Source organism: Pelmatolapia mariae, linkage group LG23, assembly GCF_036321145.2.
Source record: "Pelmatolapia mariae isolate MD_Pm_ZW linkage group LG23, Pm_UMD_F_2, whole genome shotgun sequence".
NCBI classification, from domain to species: Eukaryota; Metazoa; Chordata; class Actinopteri; order Cichliformes; family Cichlidae; genus Pelmatolapia; species Pelmatolapia mariae.
The window spans coordinates 23,679,325-23,705,382 of NC_086246.1; the positions used below are offsets into that span (position 1 = coordinate 23,679,325).

At 39.9% G+C, this 26,058-nt stretch overlaps 1 protein-coding gene across 2 annotated transcripts in view; it reads right to left on the bottom strand.

Annotated features, from left to right (window-relative positions):
- Positions 1-3,607: 3,607 nt before the first annotated feature.
- acvr2ab (activin A receptor type 2Ab) overlaps positions 3,608-26,058 on the bottom strand; it is a 72,763-nt gene continuing 50,312 nt past the window's right edge. Inside the window, exons 5-12 of one of the 2 annotated variants that reach the window (XM_063467106.1) lie at positions 22,201-22,224; positions 13,431-13,574; positions 11,705-11,848; positions 6,604-6,749; positions 6,380-6,494; positions 5,108-5,246; positions 4,883-5,013; positions 3,608-4,515 (exon numbers count right to left, since the gene is read on the bottom strand). In XM_063467106.1, coding sequence (XP_063323176.1) covers positions 4,321-4,515; positions 4,883-5,013; positions 5,108-5,246; positions 6,380-6,494; positions 6,604-6,749; positions 11,705-11,848; positions 13,431-13,574; positions 22,201-22,224 — 1,038 coding nt within the window. In that variant the 3' untranslated portion in view covers positions 3,608-4,320. The remainder of the gene's footprint in view (positions 4,516-4,882; positions 5,014-5,107; positions 5,247-6,379; positions 6,495-6,603; positions 6,750-11,704; positions 11,849-13,430; positions 13,575-22,200; positions 22,225-26,058) is intronic. The other variant, XM_063467107.1, reaches the window with a different exon arrangement.

The following is a 26,058-nucleotide window of genomic DNA, read 5'->3' on the forward strand; positions in this document are numbered from 1 at the left end:
AATTAATGAAAGTAGTTCCTGAATTACAACTGAAAACCCACCCCAAACCCTGAAACCCCAACAAAAACCAAAGCTCGTGCCAGAACTTTATTCCGAGTTGCACTCGAGCTCCAATCCCCAAAACCTCAGGCCAGTAAATTAAAAAATAAATACAACATATCAATATGCAAGGTCACGGATAAAAAAAAAAAAAAATGCTACAAGTTATTTGTGTGTGTGTGTATTGAAATTCACTCCTGCAGCTGATCCTACAGAAGTGTAGGGTAGTTTGCGGCACTGGTTGCATATAACTCGCTAGAACTTAGAAAAGCATAGTACTGAATCCCTGAATGGTATTTGTCGGTTTGGGTCGGTTTCTCTGAGCGCAGTTTAAACTCAAGCCGGAAGTCTTTCCCCTACAGTGCTTAGGATGTGACTGCCAACCAAACAGCAGCGAGTTTCTTTGCTCGTGGCTGATAAGATTTGTCAACCACTTTGGCAGGTAACCAACCAGTTTGGAGGCAGTTTTTGGATATCCACTTGGCTGCTGGAAAACTGGTGAGTAGGTTTTGCATTTGAGGACACAAACATGGGAACTAAAAAGAATAATACTGGTGTTTTTCCCTTATGTTGGTGTCATTCAAGGATCCTTTTCGTTCTGCAGTTCAATCTCCCTTTGTGGGACAAGAAAACACATTGTGGTGGAAATGAGGAAACTTCTTTGTAGCCTTATTCTGTTTCTGTCTGTCAGACCTTCAGGGAACAAATTAAGTTTACCCCTAAACTGAAACCTTTCCCCTAAATCAAGAACATTTAGAATTTTTTTTTTTTTTAGCAACCTGGTTATGATTTTGGTTTATTTGCCATAGTTTCTATACTGAAGAAATCCCTGCAAGTGAGGTAGTACTTACTGAAGGGCTGCTGGGGTTTGCAGTACTGATCGTCCCTGACTGTTCAAGCTTTGCAAGGACCTCGGACAACGGGTGCTTTTGAACAGCAGTGGAGCAGCATAAGGAAGCGACACTGATGCAAAAAATTGTACTCATGCTACAATATGTAAATAAGACGATGGCTTCAACTTCCTTCAGGTTTGCGGTGTTGTTGCAATATGGTGTGCGGAAATAACCTCAAACTTATGCTGTCAAATTTGCTTAAAGAACTTTTACAGTTCAACTATGAAGATCCTTTTTTTGGAATCTTCTAGATTTAGGTGGGATAACTTAACAATTTGGCCCTGATTGGTACAAATGTTGGCACACATCTACATTCTCCAAACATTTAGCTTCATTACAGACTTTTTTGTGCAAAATGAAAGGATTTGCTCAACTGATTACTAATCAATTTAATTTCTTAGTGTTTTACTTGTATACTTACTGGCTCTTGCTCACCAAAACGTCATAATACAGTGCTGTAAAGAAAGCCTCACTGTTTTGAATGTGAATCGTTTGGATAGAAAGAAGTTTCTTCGTGTTTTTTTTCCCCCAGTATTTTCTAACTGCACACAGAGCTTGATTTTAAACTGTGATATGTGAAACCGTCCCAAAGCTTGAGGAGAGACTGCAGGTCTGCCGGCACCAGTGTTCAATATCCCTCAGAGGAAATAAAGACTCAAATATGTCATTTGTCGCCTTCGCAACAACGACAGATACATCCGTTTTGCCTGACATCTACAAGATTAACTAATATCGACACGTAGAAATGGCACCAGGATGAAAGACAGAAAGAAGAGATCCCCTCGTCTCCACTCATTTAACCATGGTTAGCTGTGTGAGTGTGCCGGTTGGGTCGGCAAGGGTTTCAAACTGTCAAGCCAAGTGGTTTTAGGAGTTTCTAAGAACTTTTACTTTGAAGGGGAACATTCTTGGTTTCTAGTACGTCTCAGAGGTTAAATAATGAGTGTTTGCAGATAAGTCGGCATCTTCTCTGCAAGCTACAGGTAACCAAAGAAATCACGAGGAGGGTTTTGGTTGTCATGGGGTCACCAACTGGTTTCTAGGCCTGTGTTACCAAGGCCCTAGGGAAATAACCCTCAAATTCCAACGCCAGTGGGCCCAGCTCAAGAGAAGGCATCAAAACCAATTAATTAAGTCTAAATTGGAACAGTGCAGAATGAAGGTGGTTAAAACATAGACCAGATTTTTGGTTCTACAGATACATTAGGTCAGGTTGACTGTGTTGGTTGGGCAGGCTGATATTTTTCCTGTCTTTATTAATATCACTCTTCATTTTTGTGGGAATTAATTCAGTGGTCTGCACCCTTGATAATTCAACTTTCTTTTTTTTTTGTAATGAGATCAGTACGACTAATGAATGCTGTGGGGATCTGGCATTAAATGATTGGTGGAACTTTATGTCAGAAAAAGTGGATAGTCCTAATATAATAATATAATATCTCTATCATGTGACGGTTTCTTTCAGAAGATGAGATAAATAAGGATTATTTTGAACTGTGATTCATGCTTGGCTACTTAAAAAGAACGGGGAGCAGATTATGTCCACTTTTAGTTATCGACCAACCTTACCTAATACCGTTTTCCTCAAACTGACTAAAGACACTGAACTATTACCGCACGGCTAAACCCTAACAAGTGGAGACGAGGCAAGAAAGAGACATAGGAGGCGCAAGATTCGGCGAAAGAGGAGGTACTCCAGTTTGAGACAGGTGAGGATGAGGATGTGAGGGCGTGGTGTTGAGTAGCAAAGATTCCTGAGGTGTATCCAAAGAGAGCAGAAACTCTTAATTTAAAAATAAAATAAAATAAAATAAAAAGATGCGTGCAATCAAATCAAAAGCAAGCTGGCTCAGCTAAATACAGGCACAGTTCCAAAGTAGGGCTGGGTACCTCTGGAAACTGTACTTCAAATTTGATACCTCCTAAAAATAATCATGCCAGGTGACCTCTTGTTTTTTGTTTGTTAATCTGATTTTTCTAAATAGAATCAAACAACACATAATTTATTTCACAATGAATGAACAAGAATATGACCCGAGAGTTTGATATCTCTGATTAAATATCAAAAAAAAAAAAAGAAAAAAGAAAAAGAGAAGGTATCATTATAGCTGGTACCCAGCGCTAATCCAGAGAGAGATCTCGTGACTCCAATTCAAGCTAGTCAGCAATGGGTATTTACTCTCTGCTGACGGCTGACACGGCAAACCAAAAGGGGGGAGGGGAAGAAAACTTTAAATGACAACTTCATTATCACGGTGTTGGGCAGGGTGTGGTTGTTGTTGTTGGGGGGGGTGGGGGGGTTGGTGTCATGAGTTTATCCCGCTCTCATGAACATCTGATAGAAGCAAAAAAAAAAAAAAAAAAGACAACAGGAGAAAGTTGAAGTAGACACTGAGAGAAAGGAAGGGGAGGAAGAAGGGAAAAAGTTGTGTTGTTTTTTTTTTACGGTTTGTATGGCCGTGTGTGTCTGTGTTTGTCTAGGCTTTGTTGATTGACGAAGGGCCAAAAGGTTGTAAAGGAAGTGCGAGCGATGACCGTGAACAGGGAGAGAGGGACTGATTTTTTTTTTAAAACTGTCCATCTGAACTGAGGTATACCTGGTTGAAGGAGGTTTATGGTTTTTATCGTCGTAATGCTTGAAAATGGACCCCCCTCCCCATTCCCCCCCCCCCATTTAAAATAAGCTTGATTACCAAGTTGTCTGGGTCCATAATACACTATGTACAGCAGCATTACACTATAAACATTCAGAAGCCGTTGCTTATTGGCAGAACGATAGTCTCCCAAAAAAAAAGAAAAAAAAAAGAAACAAAAAACACACACGAGAAAACAGCAAATGTATCAAGAGCCGGACGCTCATCTTTTCTTTTTTTTTCTTCTTTTGTTGTTTTTTAACACTAAAATGCACTGAGAGTTTTGTGAAATTTCTCCGAAGAATCTTCTCAGAGCTGAACACGTCGCCCTCCTACATCTGTGTGTGTGTGTGTGTGTCTGTGTGTGCGTGCGTTTGCATGTATATGTGTATATAAAAACAATACATGATCAAAGTGTCCGTAGAGTGTTGTCCCAGCATGTCAGTGCTGTGGCTTGGTAAAACATCCTGAGTGAGTCCGCTCAGGATGGCAGAGAGTTCAACGTTAAAATCCTCAAGCACGCCTATCAAAATGAGGTGGATGTCAACTGATGTGGTGAGGCGGGCGCAAGGGGCGTTTCCTGAATGCGAGCAGCGGCCCGCACTTAAAGGAACAGGAAGGAAAAAGAAAAAAAAAATCAAAGAAGAAGAAGAAAAAAAACCCCACAAAGCCAACCAACCAGGGTCGGCCATTTATCCCCTTCGTGTTGATCCGTGTTTTCACTAGAGCTCGTCTGGCGTCGGCTGATTGGCTGATCATAAGCTGGACTCCTTGGGTGGGAGGTCAACGTTTGTCACCATGGTGACAACAGTGACGATCTCCTCGGGGCCGATGACGGGCGCCTGGCGCTGCATCTGTCCAATGCGCTCTTCGACGCAGCCGGCGGACAGGCGTGCCTCCGCCTCGTGGTCCCAGCAGTCCTCGATGGTTTCGCAAAGCATGGCCAGACCCTGCGGAACAAAGTTCAGACGAACATTATCCAAACAGCACCACGATATCTCAGCTGGTTGTGGTTTCTGGAGTTTGAGCATGGACACACTGGAAGCGCTCTGCAGTGGCACAAAGTGGGCGGGACCTATTTATAAACTTTCAGGCAAGCGACTGAAGAGACTATCCAATGAAAGTTCATAATACTTTGTGTTGTTCTTACTCAGGTTCTTACTCACTGTCATTTTGTTATATGTTGTTTGATTATTTTAGGTGTACATCAGCTGTTCTTTTTAAATGTGCTATAGAGGGAACCAATTATTTTAAATCATGCTGCATAAATCAAAGAGCTATGGGACAGTTTCAACAAACACTCCTCTAATTTCTCACCGTGTGTTTCTGCCAGCAGTCTCGCAGGCAGGGCCGCAGTTTCTTATGCACCACCACCTCCTGCATGTCCTCCAGAGATGGGTGCTGACCCACCTCCTCCTCAAAGGGGAGCATGTACTCATCTACTGGTCCTGGAAATGTGTGCACGTGTCCAAAGTTAAAATTTTGATGGAATAAAAATAAGACAGTGTGGATAAAACTTGACTGGAGTGCTTGTGGATTTACCGTCGGCAGCGGTGCACCGTGATGCCAGCTCCCACAGGACGAGGCCAAAGGCGTACATATCGATGCGCAAAAAGGAATCACGCTGGAAGTTGATTGCGCCCTCCAGGACTTCGGGAGCCATGTAACGTCGTGTTCCCACCTACAGGTTCCAAGCAGGAGTTCAAAGATCAGCACTGAGATAAATAGCTACATGACCACCAATTAAAGCAGACCCAGCAAAAACACTGCCAAATAAATGTGTTTTCACTGCTTTACTGTGATTGTCCAACTTTCAAAAATTGAAAACCTCATCATTCAAATAAATCCCTCCAGGGCTGCTCCAAAGATTTCTGGCCTATGCTGCCACCCAAAGGAGTCTACAACTACTGTCTCAAAGCAAGAATAATAAGGGTCACTCTAAAATGGATGTTGGTGTTTACAGTGAAATTAACAAATAACTAAACTACAAAAACAAACAAACAAAAAAAAAAAGATCAGGCCTCAGGTCTAAACACTCAGTTTCAGTTTTCAGTTATTTTTGTCCCCCCCCATTTTCCCCTTAACACAGGGTCCAGTATGAGATAAATAAGGGTTATTTTGAACTATAAATCAAGCTAAAATAAACTATTGACTATTGCAGTTTCAGGAGGAATTGAAGTTGTACTGAATTGAAAATTCTAAAACATCATTAAACATCAACGAAAAGACGTAATTATACATTAACAGGAAGATTCTGGAATGTCACTGACTATTAATAGAAAGAATGCCACTGTGAATTAATGGAAAGCTTCTAAAATATATTGGAAAGATTATATAATTTCACTGTACATTAACAAAGAGAATTTCATTGCACACAAAGGGAAATATTTTAGAATTTAACTGTACATTGATGGAAATGTTCTAGAATGTTACTGTATATTGACAGAAAGAATCTGATTGTACTTTGACGGGAAGATCTAAAATGTCATACATTAATGGGAAGTATGTCCTTTTACAATAAGGGAAAGATTCTAGACTGTAATTACTGATACTGTATAGATGATTTTTTTTGTGTTATTGAACTTGTCATTTAAGATTGTTGTGCTGTGCAGTGCAAAACGTTTGGAAGACTAAAATATTATAATAATGATAAACCACATTTTCAGACAACATAAACTGAGATTGTTTGCTTAACATCAATGCACAAATAAGCTGGAAACAGATGTAACTGGGTACTGCCTGTAAACATGCCTTCAAACACAGTGAAATGGTGGATGAGAGACAACTATATGAAGTTTTAAGTGTGAGCTATACCTGTCCGTGTGTGTCTCCTGCTGATTTTCCTGCCTCAAACTTCAGAGCGAGGCCAAAGTCAGCTATGCAGGCTGTCAGGTTATTCTTCAACAACACATTCTTACTTTTAATGTCCCTGAAAGAACGCACGACACAGGAAATGTCCCTTTAGTCCAGTCAAACTAATACAGGAGTCTTGATAAGTGATGATTTATCCACAGATGTTTATGTTTATGGCAGTGTACCTGTGAGCGATGGAGGGCTTGTGCCCGTCCTTGTGTCCTGGGATGTCTTCGTGGAGGTAGGCGAGGCCGCGGGCTGCTGACTGAGCGATGTGGCAGAGCTCGTTCCAGGACACCACGTTGGCCTTCAGGTAGTCTGTCAACGAGCCCTAGTGAATGAGACCGACAGAGAAGATGGGTGTCAGCGGGAAGAAAAAACAGAAACACTAACTTTACATTCAAAAGCGGGCATGTAGGAAAAGGGGATTTAGAATTGGAGTGAAATAATGAAAACCGAAATAACAAGTCCCCAAAACGTGCCCTTTGCCTGTCGCCCAGTCCACACTGCATGTGCCCCTAATATCTGTTGTTGATAAGCTGTACCTGTCCAGACCCCATGAATCCAGGCCTGGCCGCCAGACGCCCCCGTTTCTGTTCTAGCTTAATCCCAGTTTCAGGATGAGGTTATCCAGTGCCAAATATTCTGTTTCAATGGAGTTTCTCAAAGCGAGACCCCTCCCCTGAGATGACCCTACCAGGAGTTACTTGGCATCTTCAAGTCTGTGGCAAAAGTCCCCTTTGGGTTGGGGGAGAGATGGTGCTCCAAGAGAGAGAATTCACAAGATCTTATTCACGTGTGATGGGATGGGCCGGAGGACGATGGAGGACAAAGCAGATCACTAACTTGTGTTTAACTGTTACAGAAGTTTTAATGTTTATCAGCTGAAATCTAGAAATGTGTGATGTTATAAATATATTCAAGAGTCAGAGTGATGGAATGAAAAGTTTAATTAATAGTACATTAAAAGTTGAGCTCCATCAGAGCGTGCAGTGTTCTCAGTGTGGTAATGGTAATATCTCTAATGGATGGAAATTCACCAAAGCTTTTCTATTTTTTTATTTTGCAGCTGACTCCACAAGATAAAACAATTATACTGGATGTACAAGTTTCAATATTGACATTTTTGAGATGATTATCGAAGAAGAAAGAACTTCTGGAGCTCAATAAATCCCCTAGAGGGCAATAAATGACATTTACGACCTACAAGGCGTCCTCTTAAAACCACAGCGAAGTCCGCCAGTCTCCTCTATCCCCGAGCCAATTTCCTGGATGCTTATTGTCCTCTCTGAATAACGGAGCTCTGATAACGCTGATTCAATGACCTCCTCCATGTGATCACTTATCCTTTGTCTACTCATGAAGAGCAGCATGCGCCTTAATGTTAAATATTAGAGCGAAAAAGTAGAAATGCAACTGTAGATCAGCAGATTTTAGCATTACAAGGGAAAATTCATGCTTACATCTAATTTACTAATTTGTCTTCTGTCCTGTTAATGCTCATATTTTATATTTACTCATATTTTTGTGCTGCTGCTGTTTCCCCCTCACACCTTTATTGACCATCTTTTATCATAATGAGAGTTAATAATGTACAATAAAAAGTATAAAATATATTTGTTAATCTGTACTCCTGTTAGTGTTTTTCTTTTAATGTCATCTGTAATGCACAATGACAATAAAGGTCTTGAATTTTGAATGTCAACACAACACAAGGTCACCAGTGGAGGCCAAAGGCAAATGTAGTTGTGTCGAGTGACCACTAGAGGGCATGCAACTCCAACACATCATCAGCTGAGCTTCAGATGAAAGCTTTCCACAGTCTGTGTGTGTGTGTGCGTGCGTATTCTGTGTGACAGCTTTTAATATCCTTGCGGTGGAAATATATGAAAAGATATAAATTACAGGGATTTTTTTTCTTCGGCAAGCTGCTGCATGTGCACAGCTCCATATCATAAAGCTGCTCAGATGCATCAAACATAAATCAGCTGCGACAGAGACGCCAACACTTCGACACCTGCTCTTTTTAGGTCAAAGCTTAAAGACTTCTGCTTGCAGAATAATTACAGTTTCCTCCTTTAAAGCTCCACTGTTATTCCCTCTAGGAGAGCTTTGCTCCACTCCAAAGCTGAGTGCCTTTCCAAGAGTTGTATTGTGAGTGTTAAAGCCTCACTGCCACACCCACAAGCTTTTAATTTTTCAACCTTTATTCACGCAATGAAGGCTCCTTAGGAACGCCGATTCAAATCCTCGGTCTGGCTGGGAAATTTCGGGCAAGCCAAGCGTACAAGAATCACTCTCCACTAGGTTGGTAATGACCCTCAAAACACAGAGGCACTTAGAGCCCCGAATGCTACAAAGGCTGCAGCATGGAGGGTGAGTGGAGCACAAAAGGGGGCTAACACAGCTCAAACCCACTTTCTTGGCACAAAAAAAAAAAAAAAGAAAAAAAAAAAGAAAGAAAGAAAGGCAACATGAGGCGTATTGTAACTATAGATTAGATCTTAAGGCACCAAACAGAATCGATAAAATGTGAAGGTTTCATGCATGTTTCCCCCTCTTTACCAGTGTTTACAACTTTGTTAGATGGTCGCCCTGGAGCTTTTTAGATCCCCCCCACAAAAAAACCAGCAAACAACTCGATAACATACACTAAAGCTCAGCAATATGCTGAGCTTACATGGACACAAACAACCCAGTTAGTGGGAGAAATCAGGCGGGAAATCAGAGAATTGGTTTACATGTGCTGTAGTACACTGTGACTGGAAAACAGATCTGAAGCGCTCCAGTTGGATGTGTTTTAAACAAGACTTGCAACGGTTTCTAACCTTTTCTTCAGCTGTGGAAACTTGAGTCCAAGTTTATTGAGTTTTAACTGTTTTACTGAGATGTATACCGGCTTTGATCTCTTGATCTTACAGCTATTTTTTTAAAGGTTTTGAGTGGCTGTGCCAGGTTTTGAGAACCATAAAACAGAACAGGATATGGATACATATGGATAAATGCTCAGTAAACATGGACTCTTATCAGGACTTATTGACACTAGGGCTGCTCGATTATGGCAAAAATGATAATCACGATTATTTTCACTGAAATTGAGATCTCGATTATTTGACAATATTTATTTAACAATAACAATGTATTGAATAATGGCTTTAAATATGTCAAAAATAATATAAAATAGTGTGCAAATACTGATAACAGTGCAAATGTTTGCAATATAAAAAATAAATGAAAAATGTAAACATCTATGTTTAGTGAACTTCAAAATACTGCATAATACTGGTTGTTCACTGTGTTGAGCAGTGGTCTTTGGCGAGGAAAACGTTACCGCGTTTGTTATCTCCTTGTGTCTCTGGGAGCTGGTGGGATATTTAGTCGCGTTGTACAGGGTAGCGTGAATGGAAGTCTGTGAGGATGAAGCAGGTGTTGTCAAGAGTTTTTTCTCTATGTTCCTTCATTGTTTGATCGTATGTCAATTTGTGAGCGGTCTTCAAATGATTGAATAAATTTGTAGTGTTGTTCTGTGGTGCAGCTACGAAACCGTAGCAAAGTTTCCACACTATGTCTACTTGATCCACGTCTGACTCCGCGAACCCAAAATGTTTCCACACCACTTAAGTCGTTTTACCTCTCTTTTCAACCAACAGCATTCTTTCTTCAGCAGCCATTATCCTCTCCTCACCAAATAACTTCTGCTTAGCTTTCCGAGCTTCCCTCGGGTCCTCTTAATTGTTGTGACGTGTGTTCGAAACACAGAGAGGTGCGCTCGATTTGCCACACGGAGCAGCGCGAGAGGAGGAGCTAATAATCGGCTAAGTCATTTTTAATGATCGTTGAAAGCCCAGATCGTAATCACGATTAAAATTCGATTAATTGAGCAGCCCTAATTGACACTGTTCAAAATGGCACTAAAATAAGGTCGTATAGACATCCAGACCATCAGCTCAACATGTTACTTGGGTAGCAATAAGAAAACAGTAGGGATCATACCACAGACTGTATATAAAGGATGGAGACGGCCACAATGACATCAGTAACGAACACTAGTGTTTTAAACCTCTGTGTTTGTTTTTTCAAGACAGAAGTAACTATACTTTATGGAAGCGCATTTCTGCCACTGAAGAAAATTTATTTGGCTAAATGTCAAAATTTATAGTTACATAAAATTTTTAGTAACTCAAAAATTTGGGTTAGCATCTCAAAAGTTTAACTATATATTTGGGTTATTTATCTAAGAATTACAACTTGACAACTCAAGATTGTGGGTTAGCACATTGAAATTCAACGCAGTAACTAAAAAACTGATCAAAATTTCGATGCAACTCCAATTTTGAATATCTCAAAAGTTCAACTTAACTCAAAATAAAGGTGTAAAAAATCTTGAAATTATGACTTAACTCAAAAATGTGGGTTCGTTGCTCCACAAAGCAAAAGCAAACCAATAAAATGTGATAAGAATTTTAACAGTTAAACTAAGATAGAGCCAAAAACAGCACAGAGGGATCAAGAAGCTCTGTAAATAAAATAATTACGACTGACTAATGCAAACTTAAAAAGACTTTTTAAAATATAAATAGATGACTTATAAAAACAGTCACCTTGGTTTTTAATTTAGGACACAACTGGTTATAGAGACAAAAACTGCTTTGTCTAGCAGGTTGTCAGCGTGCTTATATCAGCTATAAATGTTGACATTTTAACATGGCGATCTATGGGTACTGACTCACTTATGTAGTCACCCTCTACTGGCCATTAGAGAAACTGCAGTTTTTAAACCCCGAGGCTGCCCCCCTGCTACTTAACATAAGTAACAGCCTGTTTATTTTAATGAACTAAAGCAGTGATTGCACTTAAGATACCCCAGAAAAAGCAAAATTAAACACGTTTTTGTTTTTCTTTTGTTTGTCTTATTTGCTCCTCTTTATCTGATGGTCTTAAATCACACTGAACTCATAAAGCAATTTTTAGACCTAAATGACGTCTCGATGTAAAAACATGCTGAAACTGGTTTGAAATAGATCCACAGTGTAGTATACAAAAGCCTGGCATACAAAGCAGACTGAAGGTTCAGCACGAAGCTTAGGTCATCGAGCCTGGAGGTCTGAGATGTCCCCAAAGTGCGAGAGGTTTGATGAAGCAATGAGAAAATATACAACATATAGAGGAATGAATGCTTTAGAAATACAGTCCAGTCTCCTATAGTGTACTCTGCTTTAGTGCACTCAGATTGAAAATGACTCAGTAAAGAAAAGAATATGCATCTCTGCAGCCCTCTCGGCGTACCTTGTCATGGTAGGCGGTGATGAGCCACAGCTCCAGGTCCAGGTTGTTGTTCCTCTTCTCCACGCCGATAAAGTGGAGGATGTTTTCGTGCTTCATGCCGCTCACGCTGTAGATCTCGTACTCGTTCTGCCAAGACAGCTTGTCCTAGACACGAGCATAGAGGCAGAGATGCAGATGTTATTCATGCCACCGTGCCACCCAATCGACAAAAACACGTAAAAGCCAGGTCACGACTAGTGTTAGAAAGTTTGGGGAGAGGCGGACTGATTTTAGTCTATTCTTTGTTTTACATGCTGCTTTATTGTTACTCATTATTAAAACAGCCGAGAACCTCTAATTCATCTCAAAACAGAGACACTCGGCACCCAAATAATCCCAATAATATTACTCAAATATAAAACACATTTTTGCTTATCAAAAGGTCAGAAATAACAAAAAAGGGGATGAATTATAAAGTTTCCACTAGAAAAGCTGAAAAAAAAAAAAGCTTATCAGAAGAATTTTACTGTAACCAAACTAGATTTTACCCAGAAAATTAAACACATACAGCCAGAGTTGGTACAGTTTCTATTCCTTTCTATTTCCTTTTGATTTCATTTTAGTTTCAGTTACTTCCCAGAGTGGATTTGCTTGTTTTTAGTTTAGTTTTTATTAGTTAAAGGAATCTGCAGTTCCTCTAACAACTTCTAGAGGCTGGCTCTAAAAGATTTCCAGCATTGTTAAAAAAAAGGAACAAAAAAGGTTTTAGCTGCTTTGGTTAGTTTAGTCCATCATAAAAACTAGGTGAGGTGAATATTTTAATCACGCACTGCCTGTCTTTGTTTAAATGACATGAAAAGACATGTCCATAAGTGTCAAATATAAGACCAGAATCACCCCAGTAAAGAGTAGAATTGGACAGTATTGGAAAATGTGAAAGTGTAATTTTTGGACTTAAACATACATTCGAAAATTAAATGGATCCTGTTCCTGTTTTGTCGACTATCTTCAACAGAAATGTCTTTTCTTAAAACGGGTGCAAATGACACAATTCATTTCTTACAATTTAAGAGCTGTGCTGAAATATTTCTTTCATTAACTACAGCAGTATGTCTTTGATGGGCACCCCTGTTTTAAGACCTTAAATTACTATAAATCCCTTTCTACAGTATTTATTTCACTTCAATCTTATGTATTTATTTCTATTCTGAAAAAAGCGACTTACAGATGGCTGCCCCTCCCTCTGGCTCTGTCTATGACTCCTTCCTGTTAAAAAGGAGTTTTTCTTTCCCACTATCGCCAAGTGCTTCATCACAGCGGGTTCGTCTGATTGTTGGCGTTTTATCTCTGTTATTGTAGGTTTTTTACCTTACAATATACAGGGCCTTATTTTGTTTGACTGTTGTTGTGATTTGGTGCTATATGAATAAAACTGAATTGAATAAACTGTCATATATCAAACATGATAACTTTTTGACATATGAAGGCAGCGGTGACAGGCTACAGTCATTAGTGAAGATATGTGGACAGGCATTTGATAAATGATTAATACTCACAATGTGTGTGTTTTTGAATCACCTCCTTTACTTCTTATAGTTGTTGCTTTTTTTATTTAGTTTTGCCTTTATTTGATAAGACAGTGAACATTTTTCCTTTAGTACTTAATTTTGTGGGGGTGTAAGAGTTGTCAGGCTAATGTAACAGTTGTAGTTAAAAACCAAAAAGAAGGTAACATCAGCCCCTGTACCTGGATGGGAAAGATCTTAACAGCCATGTATTCGTTCAGCAGTTGCGCCTTCCACACACAGCCGAAGCGCCCCCTGGCTTTCACCTCAATCAGCTGCAGAGGTTTGTGTCCCAGAATTGGTGACGGGGGTGAGGGTCCGGGATCCTGCAGAGAGACAGAGACGCGGGTGTTATTCTTTATTCTTTTTATTTATTTATTTCTTGTGCAGAGCATTAAAATAGCACCGGGCTTACATTGAAGGTGACCGGGCTGTTTGGCTCACAGTGACAGCGTGCCTGAGGAGCTTAGGCCAGCAGAACTGCCAACGTCTCCACATCTTAAATCTTACAACTTACATTACATAGACTTCTTCCACAAAGTGGTGCCTCGGTGCTTTATTTACTTATAAATTTCTGTTGTTTCTAATTAGGGAAAGTCCGTTTCAGGAGAGCTGCACATTTAAGTTTAGCCTCCATATGACCGTGTGGACACGGCATATCGAGCAGGGTTCGGATACATTCATTTTAAATTCAATTAACCCCCCCGAGGAGTTGCATTTGCTCAAGTTTACAGAAGCGGGTTTGTAACTGGAGGGTTGCCAGTTTAAATCCGACAAACAGCAGATGAAATGTGTGCGCTGGCGGTGGTTGGAAAAAACAAAACAAAACCTGGAAGATTAACCGCTGAGCAAGGCACACAAAGAAATGGGGCAAGGGTTTAATTATGGATTTAATAAAAACATTTAAGAGCCAAACGCGGCGGGTCAGACCGCATGCGTGTGCTGTGCGTTCATGCTAATCCCACACAAACAAAAGTGAAAGCGAGTAAAGCCAAGTGTTCCAAATCTAAAGTAGGTTAAACACAGCTGGTGATCGGGATTAAGCTGATCACTTTCACATGTGACTTCACAGAGGAGGACAGAGGGCGAGCAAGGATAGCGAGGCCTGAAGAGAGAGAGAGAACACGAGAGAGAGGGAGGTGGAGGAGGACGAGGGTGGGGAAGAAGGTTAAAAAGAAGCATGCAGTGCAGGAGTCACATTTCCAAAGGATAAAAGGTAGAGGAGAAAGAGTAGCACATGACTGATGGCGTTTGATGAAACCAGATACGCTGCTGTAAAACCTCGACTTTAGCTGCATGCCTCTGCTGTCAGTAAGAAAAGAAGAAGAAAAAGAAAAGAAGAAGGAGCTTTTTTTTTCCCTTCGCGATGTTCATGTTTTCACTTGAACTGAAGGCTTACAAGGCGCCTGATGAGCTGCAGCAAGTTTCAAGACCCCGAGGCCTGCAGGATCCACTCAGACGTGGCGATAATATATCAGGAGTGCACTCGTGTCACTCCGAGTGTTTCGCTAAGCTCACGTAAAAGAAAGAAAAGGTTTCTCTTTTGAGTTTCTGCTGGATTTAACAGATTTAAGAGCACTGCTCTCACCGACGAGGTTACAGAAGGAAAAGAAAACGTGCATTTCAGGGCACAAATATTACCTCATTTCTGGATTTACCATCCAGGGTTTTTGGCATACGACCTTTCTTAAAGACAAACATGAGCCAGATCCAAGCCGCACACCAACTGTTAAAAATGAGCCCATGCCAAGGAGCGTTTAACAGCAGGAGCAGTTAAAAAAAAAAAAAAAAAAAAAAAACGCGGCGAGGAAGCGGCTACGGCAAGATTACTGCGGTTACAGGAGCAAACTGTATATCCTCTACTAACATTTATGAGTTTGATTTTTATCAAGATGAAATTGAACTTTGGCCTTTAGTGCACACAAAACAAAGCGCTACTGTGTGGCTGAAGAAGCCTTTAAGTGCATTTCACTAAATCTCATCATTTTATTACGTTTTCGCAAGCACAAGACACTGTTTGAGAGGGTGGGGGTAAATCAACAAAGTTTTTAGAATCACAACAAAATAACCTCAGCTGGCTCTTTTTCTTGGAGAAGTTGACTTTAAAGCAAACAAAAAGTGGCAGATTGTGCGGTCGGCTCACAGAAATATTTTGCATACATCAAACTATTTTTTAACTACATATAATAAAATCTATGGATGCAGATAAAGAAAGGCTACAAACAAATTAAATTCAATTAAGTTTTGTTTCTTCTGCAGTGCAAGAGGACTTTTATCTAGTGAACACACGCCTACAACGCATCCTTCGTCAGGTCCATAAGCATTGAGCTAATCTTGTTTAATTTTGCCTCTGTACACCACCACAGTGGGTTTTAAATCAAACAATCAAGATATGATTCAAGTGCACAGTTCTGGTTTTGAGTCATTGCATTACCTGTTCAGGAAGTACAGCCATTTTTTACACACAACTGTATGTGTCTGAAATTATGTTCCGAGCACCTTTATGAAACAAATAAGGTGCTGTCCAGGTTTTCCATCAGGCACATCCATTGCCAGGGACATCGGTTGGCTTTAAACCACATGGCTGTAGGCTAAATCCATTATTGATAGCTGGCCCAACTTTACAGCTTCCATAGGAATTAAGAGGGCGAGTAGCAGCCAAGTGCTGCTAATCAAATGCACTTCATTAACTGTTTATCAGCAAGTGTGAGCACCTCTATTAAAGCTCAAGTTTTAGTAGATTGCAACAAGTTAACTCCAAGGTGAGACCGTGCAATGTTCAGGTAACCATAAAACCCCCCCAAGATCTGCATCTCAGACTCTACAGGCATCAGTTGGCATGTTAAATGTTAATTCATGCCAGTACAATTAGAAAAAGACTGAATGAGTGTGGGTTGCTTGGAAGGGTTACAGGAGAAAGCCTATTCTCTCTAAAAAATCACGGCAGCAGGTTTCTAAACCGCCCATCTGAAAAACCACAAGACTTCTGGAACGATGTCCTTTGGACAGACAAGACCAAAGTGAAGATGTTTGGTCATGATGCACAGCTCCACATCAGCACAAATACCTCATACCAGCTGTTAGTACGGTGGTAGAGGGGTGATGATTTGGATTTGTTTTGCAGTGAATGAGTCGATCATGAACTCCTCTGTATACCAAAGTATCCTAGTCAAATGTGAGGCCGTCTATCTGACAGGGTCATGTAACAGGACAGTGATCCCAAGCACAGCAGCAAATCTACAACAGAATGGCTGAAAAGGAAAAGAATCAAGGTCCTGCAGTGGTCCAGTCAAAGTCCAGACCTCAACATGATTGAAATGCTGTGGTGGGACCTGAAGAGAGCTGTGCATAAGCAAACCTCAATTAACTGAAGCAATGCTGTAAAGAAGAGCGGGCTGGAATTCCTCCACAGTGATGTGAGAGGCTGATAAAGTTACACAGAAAATCATTACTTCAAGTTATTTTTGCTAAACGTGGCTATACTGAATTCAAGACTCTTTATTTTCAATTATGCAAGCAAAATGAAATCACGGGGTGTACTGCATTTATTACAAGAGTGCAGAGTCTGGTGAAACCTTTCACATGACTGTATATGACTGGCTGTGTTACTAGCACCTAACAAGAGCTTTTATAGTTTTTTATTTCATTCTAATTCATGCTTTTAAATTTAATGTTTGACTTTTTTAAAAATTTAATTTAGTTTCAGGTCGTTTTCAGAGCGGATCTTCTTTAGTTTTTGTTGCTTAAAAATTTAGCGTAGTTTTTAACTGTTTCAGTGTTAGTTTTAGACTTTTTTCATTTTAATTTCCCAAGCTCACAAAATTGTTTCAAGTTTTGCTCCCTAAAGATCTAATTTTTATTTTTATTTTAGTTAACTTTAGCGTTGCATTCACACCTAGTTTTAGTTTACTATAATAACGTTGCACCTCACACCAAAAATTCCACAGAAACCTCTTAATATCCATCAAACGGATTAAAGTCGAGGTCTGAACAGACATTCATGATGCAGATGTGTTGCAGTCGTGAGGTCTGTCTCGAGAAGGTGGACGTCAAACGGCCTTTTCTCTAGGACCAAGCCGCTCCCCAGGGATCGTGTTTTCAATTTGCAACGTCTAAAAGCGTGTAAGAAAAAAATAAATAAATGAAATAATTGCTGCTGCTGCTTTTGGTAGATGCATAGAGCAGGCTGCCCATTTCTTCTGGGCAGTGCGAGGGGAATGGAGGATTGGAATGGGAACTGGTGTGTTTACTTAAAGCCTTTTCCCTCTAACAGAGAGCTGTGAGGCAGACCTGCTGTCTGCACACTGCTTTCACACCAAATGCCAGCCAAATGACGAGGAAAATTACCCACCACGGTGCAGAGGTTGGATTTCAGAGCGGCCCAAACGCTCTCTAGATGGCAGCTTGAAAACATTTTTAAGAACACATTGTACTGAGCAAAATAATCAAAGTATAGTTTCACACAAATGTTTCTATGCATCTGTTTTTGATACTGTTTTTAAATATAGGCACGAACTTTCAATGAGGATCAGATGGACTCAAAACTTCTTTTTTTTTTTAACAAATCATTTACTTGCCTGGTCCATGACTGGGGAGCACGTACTGTACCCACTGTATGAGAAAGCTAGCTTCCAGTTTGGCGGCTGAGCCTTACTGATATTATTAACTAAAGTTGAAGGATTTGGCAGGCTGTTATTTCAGACCTTTGTGCATCAATGAACTTGACAACCTCCTGTCATTTGGCAGTAGGGATAGGTTAAAGAATAACTGGACAGATATCTGGTTTCTCCCAGTCTGGACTTTTAGATCAACCTGCAGCAGCAGGCAGGCAGGATAGATGATTGAAACTGTGGTGTGATGTGCTTCTATAGCATCACATAAGAACCTTTAATTATATGAGTGAAATAATAGAAAATAAGCAGTGTTTTTCTTTTCGTGTACAACAGAAATTAATGGGGACAACTTGTTGTATATAAATGCTTCTGTTCACTGTCTTTGTAAGTTGGACTGTGTATAATCGGACACTGAGATTCATTACCAACTGTGGTGCCCTTACTCACAATTATGTACTCTATTCTACAGTTAACTGAACGTCTTTATGTATCTGACACCTCGGTAACGGGAATTTGTTTATATATAAAACCATTCAATTATTGTTGTTACCTGAATTTAACTGAATTTAATGTCTTTCCCCATCTGTCTGTGTTGCTTCCCTCTTAGTCAGGTTTCCTTCTTTAACGACTTAACTGTGCTAATGCGTTGACGCCGTGCAGTCCCACGCACGCTGCCATCCACGTTAACTCGCTAACGGACATTTGCCACGTTAATGCGGTTATGGCGTTAACGTCATTTTGGCAAGATTAACGTTGACGGCACTAATAAAAAATACAAAATAAAAAAGACAAGGTGAATTAGTCTATCTTGTTTTGGAAGTATCTGCTGGATGTTTCAATGTATATGCAAGTAAAAGTTTCTGTTTAACAGTGTCCTCCTTTCTCTAGTGTGTTTTATTAATCTCTGTCTCTCTTCCACAGCAGGTCTTTTATCCTGTCTTCCTTCTCTCACCCCAACTGGTCGCAGCAGATGGCCGCCCCTCCCTGAGCCTGGTTCTGCCGGAGGTTTCTTCCCGTTAAAAGGGAGTTTTTCCTTCCCACTGTCGCCAAAGTGCTTGCTCATAGGGGGTCATATGATTGTTGGGTTTTTCTCTGTATGTATTATTGTAGGGTCTACCTTACAATATAAAGCACCTGTTATTGTGATTTGGTCCTGTACAAATAAAATTGAATTAAATTATATCTGATTTATGATCCTAACCTATTTAAAGGCTCCTTGAAGGTCATGCCTCAATGTTGATTTTGCAAGTGTATGTGAAGCCCGTGTAAAAAAATCTCACTATTAAGAGTAAACATTCCCATTCAAGTACATAATCCTAGCTAGAGTGGCTGGTGTAGGCCTGGCCTATTCTGGCTGCCGTTCATCTGTAGTGACTGTAGGCTGTCAGTCTGCTGTTTACCTCAGCTGTCAATGTGTATTCATATCTATTTACTCTTTAAGAGGCTGTAAAACTTTGTATGTTGTATGTACAAAACTTTATATTTTTAATGGTTATGAGAATGCATCAGAAAAATGACTGACTGTATATTTAAACTGAGCATTTTTGCCATCTTGGTGTTTTAAAACATTGTGAGACCATTGAGGGGTGAGCCTGACTCAAGAATACCTCGCTTTCATCATCCTTTTTGACTCTAATGGGGACCATAACTTAGAAAATGAGCATTACAAGACTTTAAAGTTTTGATTTTTACCATGACCTAAACAACAAAGTGTTAAAGAGAAATGGTTCAGCCTTCTTTCTCTTCGTGGTAACTGTGGTTAATTCCCTTTCTGGTTCAAACCTCCATTCCAACCAATGCCAAGCCATCAGATGTTTGTTGAGTGACTGCATGTATGAAACCATAGCCTCAACACTGGTTTCGCTCTGTGTACAGAGATACCAATGTAAGACTATGAATCTGCCTTACGACAACCCAACATCTGACGAGGTCCAGAGAAGGTGGGGTGAAGATTATCATTTCTTTCCAGAATCAGGAAAGTAGAACGGGGGCGAAAAAAAGAATAAACAGAATAGCTTAGCAGTAAATATGAGTGGGGACACTTTTCAGTGAAAATAGGTCAACAAACATTTGCTATTGAAGGACTCTTTATGCCAGAAAAGAGGATGAAAGCAGTTTCTAGTACATCCATTAAAAAGGAGTTATTATGCTTATTTTCTTGTTAAATATATCTCGTTCCAGAAGTGGATGCTCATAATAAACATGAAAAGCAAAGTTAAAAATGATGAGGTCAGAGTAAATACAAGTAAGAGTTTGTAATACTCTTTGCTCTATATGATGTCAGGAGGGCACAAAAGCCTGACCTACCTGCTGTTCAAACCTTGTGTTTATATGGAACAGCCAATCAGATGAAAGTTTCTGAAAATGGCTCGTTTCAGATAGAAGATGAATTGAGGGGCTGAATTAAGGGTTACTTTCAACTTGGAATCACACAAAGCTACTCTATTTGAGTCCGAAAATATAAATGAGGAGCTGTAAACGAGAAAAACGTCCACTTTAAGCTCACTTTCTGATATGACTGTTATTCTGATCGTGGTTTCGGTAATAAAATCAGGCTATAATACAAGGATACGAGCTCTGTTCACTGTTACAAAACAGTTTTGTAATTTGTCTCAAGTCAAATTCCTGTGTCTTTACTGGGCTTTGTAATCCAACATTTTAAATTCCGATTATGATTTGACAATAAAAGTATAATTAGAGGAGTTGTTGTGTTACATAAGCTTGCAAAAAAGCAATCAAGAAGAATTCCAGTGCATCTATCGCTCTTGGCAGTGTAACTGATTATGATTCTGTTCAGTATTTAAATCAGCTCAGGACCATTTTACCATGCATAGTAATTTGTCAGAACAATAAGCTCTGGTACATTTTGTTCTGACTGAAAATTAAAACTGATTTGGTGTTGATGTGATCAATAAATCGTCAATAAACACATGCATGGTATTAACTTTTCCTCAGCCTCACCTGTGTTGGGTTACAGTAAAACTGAAAAGTATTTGATGCTCACTCAAGATTGGGGTTTTGAGCATGACCACATCCTTCTGTGATCATGCTCAAAACCCCAATCTTGGTACAAAAAACAAAAACAAAAAACAAAACGTATGAGAACATCATCTTAAAACCCTAAAGATATAAGCCATTATGGATTTGCCTGATGAGCATCAGACACAATCCTGAAGACGACCTGTCATTGCAGGACGCTCTTCTTTTCTTCATCGTTTCTGAAAACCCGTCTTTCTTCTGGGTTTCAGCCTGACGAGGGGGCCCAGCCCGCCGGGCGTCCTGTGGGAGTCACCGGATCCCTTGTCCGATCGCAGGGCGCTGTGGCCTCAAATGGGGGCGCATTACACTTAGTCAGCAGACCACAGGAAACAGGAAAACAGAATCTGCTGCTTCACGCCGTTCCTCCCAACCCTCAACCATCTCCTATGGCCTAATCAAGTTACACCTTCATCTATTACATCAAAACAGGTCTTTCAGTCTGGTTTGGGTGTCCTGGGTTTAGGTGCAGATAAGTAGATCTAACAAAACCAAAATGCCAAGCTTGGTTTTAGGACAATGAGTAGGTATTCTGGCTAAAACTCCATTATTGTAAGGTCATTTCCTGTTGTTGATATGGCCGTAAAGCTTGAGACCATATCAACAACAAAAAGTTGTTGACATGACCTTAAAGGAGCAAGGCCAGGGACTAAAATCCCCGAGTTATTTAGTGAGTTACTTTTTTTTCCAGAAAGGTCTGGCGCCATACTTCGACTCCAGTTTGTTAAATTTTGAGCCAAGGTACATTTGCAAGAGGCTTATGCTCCCCTTGTACTTAAGTAATTTACACTCTCTCACTTGAAAAATGTTCCAGATAAGTGGCAAAGCTCCTACTTATGTAAAAACGTATCTGTACTCCTCCTCAGTCTGCATATGAGATGGAAAAGAAAGCCGCAGTTTCAGTTTCAAACACCTCTGCCATCTCTGCATGGAAAAATGGTGAGCCATAGGTCTGAGCAGATACCATTCTGGAAACTGGGTCACATCACACACACAATGTGTTACATAAACATCACAGGTGGACATTCATACAAAGAAAAATATAAAAGGAGGGCTGCATTCAGAGCCGCGTTGGCCATTTTCCACCATGCACAATGCATCTTCAGCAAGAAACACAATAAAAAAAATAAACTAAAAAAAATACACAACCATCCACCCATGCAATTAATCCAGGCACAAAAAAGAAAAGTCAACTAAACAAGACACAAAATGGTGGTCTGGGATTGAGGTGGAGAATTCATACCAAGCTCTGAACCCAAAAAGGAGGGAAAACTAACAGTGTTTTCATTTAAACTGCTCTTACCTCCACCATAATGTGAAAGGCGTGCTTGTTGAAAAGGAACATAAGAAGCAAACAGAGAAATTATTGCTATCTTCTTTCAGTTAGTGGATGAAATAGAGGCAGATAAAAAAAGCAGGACATGATAAGTCAGCCCTGAATAACCTTTTGTTCCCCTCTTGCGCTCCAGAGCAGGGCTTCTAGTTTCTTATCCCACATGGATCATGAAGAGGTTAATAAGCATGGTTCCAAAGGCAAGATGGTACATTTTAGGAACTTAAAATGATGCTGAAAATAGAGACTGAATGATGTGTGAAAAGAACAGAAGATCACAGTGAAGCCAAACAAACACAAGTTAACAGCAACAGCACGCTGATGTCAGACACACAAAACTTTCCCGACAGAAGTCATGTAAGAGGCAGAAAGGTTGAGCTCAGAGATTCAGACCTTCAGCTGGGGACACCAACATGGAGCTACAGAGAAATCAGACATGAAAAATATGCCTCTCTCAACTAACGGCTGCTTTTATCTTGTAATAGATGCTTATAGAAGTGGAACTAGGGCTGGGAGATTGGATCAATATATCCAACAAGGTCTAAGTTAAGTTTGGAAGCGTAAAGCTAGTTGGTTAGTTTTAGGCGCTAAAATTAGGTGGTAAAATTTCAGTAATAAATATTACTTACAAAGTGTGATCAAGTTTTTCTAAGCACTGGACTATGAGAACTGGTAAATCTGCTTAGTTTACATAAGGTTCCCTTTTTTAACTTTACTTCTCTTGTCTTTCCCCCTACTTTCCAACCGGTTGCTAATACATCCCTACAATCCCTCAAGCCTATTACCATTTAATTTTTGCGGGGGCTTTTTATGTTATGCTAATTTAGTGCTCTGCCTCCTTGACAATGAACTTGGTAAATCAATGTGGTGAACAAGCCTTCTTCTTTTCCCTTAGCTGAGGTTAGGTTGATAGTTTAACACAGTCACTGATGGACAGTCCCATTAGTAATAGTAGGACAGACAAATGTAGCGTCAAAATCACATGACCAATTTAAGACAACACAGCAACAAGATGCAGCGACTCAGAGTCTCCATTTCAACTTGGGTCGAAAGTGTGGACTTCAAACTATATACCAGTTTTTAAATTGTGCCAATAGGCCACGTACAACCAGAGTTATGATAAAAAATACACACAATGTTTTTTCTGAACAAAACCAGTGGTGTTTACAGCGGGAAGAAACGGTAAAAACGGCGTTTTCTAAGGACAGCGCAAGCAAACACTCTCCGCTTGCGAGTGAAAAAAGAAAAAACACCTCTTCCCTTCCCTATTAGTGTTAGAGTTTACCATGTCAGCCAATCAAAAAAATGATATGGCAACATGTGGCACTTGGTTGTTTACGAAGAGGGGGCTGTTTTAGGAGTGACGCCCGCGAGTTAAAGTGGGCGAGCGAAAGAAAGAGAGAGAGAGAGTTTTCACATGTGAGACATTATTGACGTTTAGCGTGTTTGGAGGCTGTAGTTAGTGTGTACTGTAGTTATTGTTTTGTGCGTCAGTTATACTGCTGAATGTCACAGTTGCTCCAAAAAAGCCACCAAAGGCAGATTCCAGTGTAAACGCTGTCCCCACATGGAAAACAGGACTGATACACCTCCTGTTGTCAGACCTGCAGGGTTTAGGCCTGTTGTGTTCTCCTCTGTCTTATAGTGGACAAAAACTATTTTTGGACTGGCACAAATAATTTGTGTGCCTTCTTATTTGATGCAGAACACCTGATTGTTCTGTAAATAGTTTTAAATGGTTATATAAAAAACGCCTGAGGCATTGGCTGCATTTTTAGGTAAATAGTACCATATAACTTTGTTGTTTGCAAAATTTGTGCCTAATTTTTAGAAATGTACCATTTCTATTTGCATTTCAAGTTATGAAAATGATTCCTTAAACATGTTTGTGGTTTTTACAGTAAAGATAAGAACTTTTTTCTACTCTGATTTAAACATTTTTCTCTGAATTTAGATCAATTGTGCTAATATAGTACGCCAAAATGAAAAAATAACTCCAATTTCAGATATTTGAGGTTGTGCTGAAAATAATGATACCAAACAAGGCAAGATAAACAGTTTTTAAAGGTGAAATATAGAGGTAAAATCAAAAGTAGTCAAAAACGTCAAATTATACCCTGGACCCCAGAGGGTTAAGTACTGTCGAGTAAAACCTAAAAGTTTAAAACTTTTGAAATAACAGTGTACAACGGGCAAGCTAGCTGCCTCAAGTATAAGATAGCACATGTTGCCCCCAGCCATTTGTTTATTTAACTGAAGTCAATGGGCCACATGTGGCTCAATCTGAACTCAAGCAGGCCATACTACCGCATAAAATATTGGACATGTTTTTTTAAACTATATGAATTTTTTTTTAAACTTATTTATAGTTGAAACAACTTGATATCTAGAAATACTAGCATTTACTTATCATTTCACTCCTGTGTAAAAATAACGGGAGATTTTATTATGAAATCTGAGTTGATAATGATTTAAATACAAATGTCATTCTTTGTAAAGCCATCCAGAGGGGCAGTCGAGCCCTCTGGATGGCTGGTGTTGACGCCCTGATGCTTCTAATTTAGATGCTGCGTAATGTCGGGCTTTTATCTTTTTGGTTTAAAAAAAAAAAAAAAAAAAAAAAAAAGCACATCCAACCTAACATGTTGGACTGATGGTGACCATTTGGAAATGTAGAAATTCTGCCTAAGCCGACACACAGCAGCCCCAGAATTATACTATATATTTGAAGCACATGTCTGGATATGAAACGATCCCAAACACTACACATGAACTCTATCATGTAAGAGTTCAGACACATTTTAAAGGCCAGCTGCTTTGTCCAACGAAAACAGAAAAGAAAATGCAGTAAAGCAACAATCAGGTCAATATCAGCTTTCAATTTCTCTAACAGCACCTGCCAACTTCATTTTTGCATCAAATGAGTTAATAAGACATGGTGTGGAGTCCACTGATCCTTTAGGACTTCTTCGGAAAGCTGCACCCAGACAAACAAGATGTAAGTAGCTCCATAATAAAGCAATTGATGAGATTTTGGTCAGAATCGATTGCTAAGATGGATAGAGATGAGAAAATGGGGCCCACGTTGAAGGAGAAAGAAAAAAAGAAAAAAGAAAAAGAGGCTAGACTTATGTTTAAATGCTGCAGCTCCAGGCCTCTTCGTGTGAAAGCTGTGGGTCTGTGTACTCAGACAGAATCAATTCCAGTTTGCCTCCACTTCGCACTGTGGTGTGAATAATGGAGGCTTGGTGGCAAGTATGCAGACCATGATGGACCGCGGCCATCATGACATAATGACAGAGTGCGACAGAAGGACTTTGGCGCATGAAATTTTCTGCATTTCACACTGGGTTTTGTCATTTTAAGGGTTGGGAAGACGGCTAATTAAACAGAAAATCCAACACATTATTCTTTTGGTATGCTAAACCCACACTGATGCAAATCTGCCGCCTATATGAGAAAGGAAGGCAGGAGCTCTTTTTGTTTTACTAGGTATATTTCATTTCTGGTGCCTTGTCTTGTAAAATTAGGGAGCACAGCCGTGATAATGGATCCAATAACAATCATTAAGTGGGAACAATTACTTTTGCATTGTGAAGACTGCATGTTTCATTACCTAGCAGAGAAAACTAATGGTGTTTTTCTGTAAATGACTAGAAGGGCTCCTTCGCTGAGGAGAGAGAACAAGTTCAAAGCTAAAAATGTGCAGAAATTCTTAACAAAATCACAAAACAAAGGAAATATTCAGGACAGAGTTTTCTGTAACTACGCAACAGCCTCCTGTTATTCAAACCCTGACTGAAAACATCTCTCTCGTTGACCCTTCAG